The sequence below is a fragment of the Austrofundulus limnaeus genome, unplaced genomic scaffold (genome assembly GCF_001266775.1).
Source record: "Austrofundulus limnaeus strain Quisiro unplaced genomic scaffold, Austrofundulus_limnaeus-1.0 Scaffold1970, whole genome shotgun sequence".
Lineage (NCBI taxonomy): Eukaryota > Metazoa > Chordata > Actinopteri > Cyprinodontiformes > Rivulidae > Austrofundulus > Austrofundulus limnaeus.
Genome location: NW_013954372.1, coordinates 11,969 through 20,689, shown reverse-complemented (window position 1 = coordinate 20,689; position 8,721 = coordinate 11,969). Strand labels below are relative to the sequence as shown.

The 8,721-nt window shown below is 41.8% G+C and overlaps 1 protein-coding gene across 1 annotated transcript in view; it reads left to right on the top strand.

The window, feature by feature from the left end:
* Window positions 1–8,721, top strand: part of LOC106536780 (X-linked interleukin-1 receptor accessory protein-like 2) — a gene marked incomplete at both ends in the record, with an annotated part of 25,335 nt that overhangs the window by 12,040 nt on the left and 4,574 nt on the right. Inside the window, 1 exon segment of the mRNA XM_014034107.1 lies at window positions 348–422. Coding sequence (XP_013889561.1) covers window positions 348–422 — 75 coding nt within the window.

Below are 8,721 nucleotides of genomic sequence, written 5' to 3'. Positions count from 1 at the left end.
ACATTTATTACTTAATGGAAACACTGCAGTTGTGAAACGGTGTTTTTTCTACATTAACAGAATATCAACAAAGTTTTGTGCACATTTGTAATGGGAATGTAGCGACTGAAAGACACTGCTGAAACTGAAACATTTATTTATGTTTTGGTATCAAATCAGTCATACATTCAGCGTGACACTAACAGTGACTTTATACAAACCAGAACATTAAATCAGTTCTCATTTTATTTTTCAAGTTTTATGCTTTGTTTTTGTTTTGTTTTTTAATAATTGAGTCATAAAGCCTGATTGAAGCTGTCACTTATCAAGCTATCACTGTTCTTTCTTTGTCTTCTCTTTGCTCTCAGCTTTGCAGACCACTCAGCCTCCCAAGGTCCTTTTTCCTCCAGAGAGACAAGACACAGTGATAGAGATCACACCTGGTAAGAAGCATCAACTCATCTTTGCTTGTTCACAGTTTAAAGTTTTAGTCCACGCTGTCCTGATTGTGGAAATAGTGTCTCTATATGGTGCAAAGTGCTCAGAGATACTGGTTTCTGTCTCATCATGGGATGTCCTGTGGGCATTCTGTCATGGACACCTCCAGTTTTACTGTGTCAACAGAACAGTGAAATCAACATCTCAGACCCAGATCGATTCTAAAGCTTGAGTTGTACCTGGTATGTGTTAATAGAAGACTGAAGTGGAGGGTTTTCACTCTGTAATGATTACACACTAGGTGAAAAAATGGCAATAATCAAATGTTTGTTGGTAATTTATGAGGTAGAACCAGACCCCCTGCTGTTTGTGTAAACAAACCACTGTTTCAGCGCTCAGGGTTTGTATCTACTCTGTAGGAATATTCCTCCACAGATCTGGGATCAGGGGAGTATCTGCGAGTCGGGAGGCTGTTTTATAGGCTGCCCATGTTTCTATATATATGTAAAACATGTCAAACTGCACACATGAACAAACTGCAGGAGGCCAAGAGTTTGATGTTTTTTATGTCTTCTTGTGTGTTTTACAAGGTTACTTATATTTATTTGTTTGCACCACATTGTCATGATTACTTCTGCCTAAGATGAGAGAGTGTTGGCTTTTGTAAATACATTTTTTAGATTTTTTTAAATTCAGTTTTTTTTAGTCAGAGGATTATACAGTATAGTTGTCTGTGTGTGTTTCAGTAAATTCAGTCCAACGTGAGATAGTTAAAAAAATTAAATTAAACAGAGCGCAGTCCCAGACTCTGCCAGAATCTGTATTTTTGTGTTTTGGGGGTTGTTTTTATCTGGTCTATTCTTTGTGAAAACCTCTAGTTTCTTTATTTTCTTGTGTTCAGTGGTTCCTCAGTGCTTCATACCATCAGTATTATTCCCCAGCCAGTATTTACTCCTCAGTCCTGCCATGCCCACTTACACCTGTTCACTTTGGGGCAGCTGTGGCAGAGTGGTTAGGGGAGTTGTCCTGGAACCAGTAGGTCACCGGTTCGATCCCCCGTCCAGCTGTCTCAGTTGTTGTGTGTTTGGGCAAGACACTTCACCCCTATTGCCTCTGATGTGTCCCATCAGTGTATAAATGTGATTGGCACTGGTTAGTCTCCATATATGATTGTAAATGTTATCTCTGTAGAGACCTAATAGAGTGCTGTGTGAATGGGTAAATGAGGACACAGATTGTAGTGTGAAGAGCTTTGAGTGTCTTGGATGGATAGAAAAGTGCTGTATGCGTACAGTCCATTTACCATTTTATTATTGGGTTATCTAACCTCCTCATCAGTCCCAGTCCTTACAGTCTCTTGTGGTTCCAATGCTGTCTGGGTGTCCTCTGTGACTGGCATTTTAGTTTTGAACATTTTTATTAAGTTGCCACTAGTGTTGTAGTACTCGAAACCTGTCTTTGTCTCGAAATTGATGGCAAGATGGTCTCATCTTGGACTTGACCACATTTGTCTTGTCTTGGTCTCAGACATTAGGGACTTGGGATTTTAAGTCAAGTCCAGTCAAACACACAACTGTAAAAATACCACGAAATTGCCAGAATAACATCCAGTTAGTTAACATCTTTGTTTTCATTGGATGGAAAAATCCAAACGTGACTCACTGCTAGTTATGTATTTTTGTTAATGCTGTCACCCTCTCTCATGCAGTGCTCCAAGAAAATGAGCAGTAGTTGTCTGGGAGCGGGAGAAGATATCTGAAAAATCTTCAGTAATACAATTCAGATACATGAATCATAAAGAATATATTTGTAAAACAAGGAGAAAGCAGAGACTTGTAAATTCTGCAGTGCTCCACTTTCAGAGATGGTAAAGATTGCCGTAGTTCCTTCCATTTTCTTCCTCTTATCTGGGGTCAGGTCTTGGGGGCAGCAGCCTCAGCAGAGACCCAGACTTCCCTCTCTCCAGACACTTGGACCAGCTCTTCTGGGGGAATCCCAAGGTGTTCCCAGGCCAGCTGAGAAACATAGTTCCTCCAGCGTGTCCTGGGTCTTCCTCTGGGTCTCCTCCCAGTGGGACGTGTCCAGAACACCTCACCAGGGAGGAGTCCAGGAGGCATCCTAACCAGATGAACCACCTCAACTGGCTCCTCTGGACGTGGAGGAGCAGCAGCTCTACTCTGAGTCCCTCCTGGATGACTGAGCTTCTCAGCCTATCTCTAAGGGAGAGCCCAGACACCCTGCGGAGGAAACTCATTTCAGCTGCTTGGATCTGTGATCTCCTTCTTTCAGTCACTACCCAAAGCTCCTGACCATAGATGAGGGTAGGAACGTAGACCGACCGGTAAACCTTCACCACAACAGACCGGTACAACGCCCACATCACTGCAGATGCAGCACCAATCCACCTGTTGATCTCCTGCTCCATTCTTCCCTCATTCATGAACAAGACCCTGAGATACTTAAACTCCTCCACTTGGGGCAGGACCTCCTCCCCAACCTGGAGGCAACACGCTACCAGTTTCCAGCTCAAGACCACGGTCTGGGATTTGGAGGCACTGAGCCTCATCCCATCTGTGAACCGCTCCAGTGAGAGCTGGAGATCAGGATCTGATGAAGCCAATAGAACCACATCATCCACAAAAAGCAGAGATGTGATCCTAAGGTCACCAAAAAGGTTCCCCTCAACACCTTGGCTGCTCCTAGAAATTCTGTCCATTAAAGTACTGAACAGAATTGGTGACAAAGGACAACCTTGGTGGAGTCCAACTCTCACCAGAAACGAGTCTGACTTACCACTGGTAATGTGGACCAAGCTCTGGCACCGGTCGTACAAGGACCTAACAGACCATATCAACGGGCCTGGTACCCCATAATCCCAGAATACCCCCCACAGGAGTCCCTGAGGAACATGGTCAAATGCCTTCTCCAAGTCCACAAAACACATGTAGACTGGTTGAACTCCCATGAACCCTCCAGGACCCTGCTGAGGGTGTAGAGCTGGTCCACTGTTCCACAACCAGGACCAAAAATGGACTGCTCTTCCTGAATTTGAGATTCGACTAACTGATGGACCCTCCTCTCCAAAACCCCTGAATAGACCTTACCAGGAAGGCTCAGAAGTGTGATCCCCCTATAGTTGGAACACACTCTGTGGTCCCCCTTTTTAAATAGGGGGACCACCACCCCGGTCTGCCAATCCAGGGGACCTGGAGACCGTGGTGGTGGTTTGTGTCAAATGTTTATCCTCACTTACAAAAGAAGTACAAAGAAAGGTAAGCTATGTGTAAGTGATGTTAGCAAAGCTAGCTAGGTAAGGTTAGAAATGAATCTGCCGCTGTACCAAAATTCTTTACCCGGACCTCACACAAGTATATTTAGTCAGTATTAGCTATTATCTATCAGTAGATTTAGTTAGTAGCATATTGTACTGTGTACAGTATTCTAAATCTTTTAGGGAACTAGTTTTTTTCCAAATCATGATCTTTATCCTGTCTCCCTCTCTCTTGGTCTTGGTCTCAACTTGGTCCAACCCCCTAAAAGTCTTGGTCTTGTCTCTGTCTCAAGACACCCTGGTCTTGGTCTTGACTTGGTCTCAAGCTACGTTGACTACAGCACCAGTTGCCACTATCTCAAACTCTTGTAAAAAAATGCATCCTTGGGTCCTACCTTCTAACTGACACTCTAAAGGCCTCAGTTAGCAGGAAAAGGTAAAATATGAAGACAATCAGAAAAAGACAACACATACAGTATGTCTTGTTTGAAGGAATGCAGTCAAAAGTCTCTTCTCTAAAAGAAACATGGCAGCACAACTTGGGCTTCTAACATTTCATTTGAATGAACAAGACTTCTGGAACAATGTCACTTGGGCTAAAGAGCCAAATTAGAGTTGTTTACCCACAATGACTCATCTACTACAGAAAGGCTAAAAGAGAAGAGTCAAAGTACAGACTTGAACCTGATTGAGACACCAATGCTTGCAAGCCTCAATAAACTGATACAATGTTGTAAACTAGAAGCACTCGGAGAGTGCAAACCTCTGCCAAGACCAATTCCCCCATCCTGTAAGAGTTAATGCACAACAGCAGAGATGAAACACATTTACTGAATAAGTTCTGACGTAGTGAACATTTAAGCAGCAGTATGATGGGATTTCTTCTCTGTGGAGTCCAATGTGAAAAAAACAGAAGTCAGACTGGTCACCTGACGTTATTCCTGGTCAAACTGGTGTGGGATTAAGCTCCTAAGTTTCCATCAGTCACATTTCACCATGTAAAACGTCTGTTTTATCTCCTTGTATGAGTTTGTAATGGTTTGACTCTCTTTATAAAGTGCTTCCTGGTACAGTCGGCTCATGAAGGTTTTTTTTAAGCGAGAAGCAAAATACAGCGTGTGAGCGCTTTCAGCACAAAGACTCTCACGAACTTCAGAGCAATCACACAATAAAGTTCTTATGTGGAGGGGGTACCAGGTTGATCAGCTGTTCCCGCGGACAGTCAAGTGGCTGCAGCAGGACCCTCCCGCTGTCTGTGTTCTGTTATTCCCCAAAATAAAAACCATTAAAACATTACCTACTCCCCCTTGGTGCACACACTCACACACTGCCTGGTCTAAAAACTAACCCGCTATCTTCCAAAATGCCGAAATGAATCTGTTCTCCTCCCATGTCCAAACTTTGAGGGCCGGCCAGAAGTTCTCTGCAAGCCTAGTACCAACAAACTGTTTTCATTGGTTGTTTCAGAAATGTGGTGTGTTTGAGGAAATGGGAAAAATAGGTTTCATGGTGCAGTCACGCACTTCCTGGTCACAAAACCTTCTGTAAATGTGCACCAAATGTGTAACAATGTGCACATTATGGCAAAAAGTATTCATTGTTAAATGTGGTTTTATATGGAAGTAAATAAAATTGCTGTTCAATCCAGTTCAAATGAACACTGAAAGCTCTCACTGTTTTTTACACAAGCCCTGTGAAAGCAGATTCTTGAGTAATGTTGTCCACAGACAGAACGACAGACATACGAGACTGAAAACATTAGCTCACCCCTTGGCGGAGGTAAAAAGAGTGGGACAAATGTACACAACTGTGTGGATGACTGATAAAATCACAGTAGCTGTGAGTAAGGAACGTTCTACAAGCTGTAGTACAGGGTCAACGTTCACACAGGTTCTCTATTTTAACTTTACGTTTTTAATAAACACGAATACGAATGTGTTGTGTTTTTGTACATGTGAAGTTAAATTTACTTAATTTTACAACCAAACATATTGAAAGGAGGCAGGCTGTCTGTACAGTTTTCTCTCTCTGAATGAGTATTTTGTATAAAATATGTTCATCAGTAGTGTTGTGGCTGTGGTCACTTTGCCTGAATCATGGTCTCAGCAGCTGCTCTTGCTCCTGGGGGTCCTGATGAAGAGCCACATTAGAGAAGCCTGAAGAGTGATTGTGTGAAAGTCAGAGGTCAGGTTTGGCTACAGAACAGCAGCCTGAGAGCTGGCAGGGATTTGTGAGTTTAAATGAAGGCTGCTGGATCTTTGAACCCTCCTCTACCCTCTGCAGTCCTGCTGCTCTCTTCTTCTTCCATCTCCTGCACTCAGTGAAGAGCAGTGACTCACCAGCAGACACGTTCTCGGACCAATTTAAAAGTTTTCGGAGCGCGACACGGGACTCTCCACAGTCTGATTGTCTGACGAGACCTGGCAGACAGCCAAAACAGGGACATTTTCTAAGAGACTCTTTCATTTTATCCATTCAGACTAAACGATTTTCAGCCAAACACTTGTTTGAGTTGGCAGCAGCAGACCGCCTCGAAATGTCCTTTCAGAATAAAGTCCATGAATGAAATAAGAGAAAAACTAACAAGTGAAATGATCTCATTAAGATTTGCTTGTGCTGAACGGAGTGTGTTGTGTTCTGCGTTTGGCCCAGTTGGCTGCCATCCTCACCAGCTGTGTGTGTGTTATTGTGTGAGTGCATGAGTGTGTGCATGTGTGCACACGTCCTGCTGTTCAGTGCTCTCTCTGACAGTGTCATCACTGTAGGCAGTGTTGTGTTTGAATGTGTGTTTGTTGCTTTAAACCCTCATGTAGGCAGAAACATGTCCTGAGGCCTCAGTCCTCTGACGGCAGCAGGGACACCTTTTAATGGGCACCGCAGCCCCCCCCCCCCCCCCCCCCCCCCCCCCCCCCCCACACACACACACACAGTTTCTCAAAGAAATAAAGACAACCTGTAACACACATGGTTTTCTACACACACAGTCACAGTGTGACCCCGTGGTCCATGTTTAATTATCAACTTGTTTTAACCTGAGGGAGGGATTCACACCAGCAACCACACTGTTGTTGCTCATTTCTTTTCCCTCCGCAGCTTCTTTCTGCTGCACGCTTCCTGTTTTCTCTCCTTTTCTTTGGTTTCACCTCCTCCTTCTCTTTTTCTGAGGATGAATAAGACAAGAAACAGCAGTTTTATATATTTTTTCTTCACTCTTCTCACCTTTCATCAGGTAAGGAGACCATTCTAAACGCAGTTTTCAGACAAAAATATCATTAAAAATTGAATCATAGCATACTATATATTTTGTACAACAGTTAAAATATCCAACCAAAAAACTACTGGTGTTTGAGGAGTTACATTAAACAGACAGGACGGGTTCACAACTCACTTAAAAACATCATTTATTCACTTCAAAATTATATTATTCATATTACAAAATCATTTTACTTCATTTCATACCTTAGCTCTAAACCTGATGTGAGGAGACAAGTGAATAATTAAACAAAAATTACATTTACAACACAAAATATGATTATATAAATATTAATATTGGCCTTATTCTAATATTTATTTTAGTTTAAGAGGAGGCATTTAGGAGGCAGTGTGGCTAAAACTAACCCTTTTCTTCAAACTAAGGTTGATCAGGAAGCTATCTATAACAGGTAAGATATTTGTTCATAACCTCCCCACTACACCCCATTTTAAAGTGTCTGAAGTATTACTTTAAAGATGTTAAAAAATATAAGCTTTAGTTTTTTTGTACTTTGTGAGTTTTCATTTCCAGATAAACTTCATGATTTGTTTTGTTTTTCTCATGAACTTCTTTTAGTTTTGATCTTTCTGCCATAAATGACACATTTTAGGGTGAGTGGATGAAATAAATGAAGTCAGCAGTCTATTCACATAAAAACACAGGCATATTTCATTGAGTAATTAGCAAACAATGAGTTTCCATTATTGTACAAAGTATGAGTCAGGAGAGTGGAAGTGATGAAGCAAASTTATGAAACTTATAAAACGAGCTACGGAGTGAAAATTAATGACAGTATTAGACCAGTGTGCTGAGAGTGCACAGAAACCAAAGCATGAAAAATTACATTAGCAGCTAGTAAATTAAACACAATTCATTTAATAATTAGTAATGCATAATGTACGAACCATTCATGTCAGGGTCGCTCAGTTTCTAACGTTCATCACTTCCTTCATGTTATTTTCCTGATCAGTGTGCTCAGCTGTGACTATCACACACATTAAAAGTCAACGAGGCCAAATTACAGCAGCACCTCTACATCCATCTTTCTGTCCACATTAAGGCTTTCTGCTCGTTTCCTTCATCCTGCCATGTTTTTAACAGAGTTTCCTCTTTCAGTTTATTCAGTTTTAGAAAGTAAAAACTGGATATATGTATATCTGCAACCAGCTAACTTCTGGAGTTCTTCCAACAGAAGATGGACGCCACAGCTAATCATCATTATCAACACTAAAATGACCAGTCCGTTTAGAGATGCTGAGCTACAACTATGTGCATTAGCTGATAGTCATTCACCACACACTGAGATAAGTAGAATTATATAAAGTAGGATTATTGTAACAGAGGAGTATGATCTGCTGGAAATAATCCTAAAAACAGCAGCTGATTCTCTTTACTCACCACTGTAAGAAAATTTTAGTGTTCATTAACTGAAGTCGAGACGAAAACACATAAATGTCGAATAAATTGAAATGTAAAAGGAATGAGGGCCATACAACACCAGTGACTGGATGTGAACGGTGGTTTAACCCCAGATTTATACTGCATGTGTCTCCGCTGCGCTGCGCTGCGCTGCGCTGCGCTGCGCAGGTCACAGCTGCACCGTTTCAAGTCCAGTTGACACCACCTCTGCTCCGACAGACGTACAGGAAGCAGATCATGTGATAAATTCAGTGATAAATGTTGAAGTCAGAGCAAAAAATAATTAATTCTGTGAAAGAAGAACTCCAAACAGCTGAAAACAACGATATAAAGACTTCTGGTTTCTATGTTGAAACTGTCT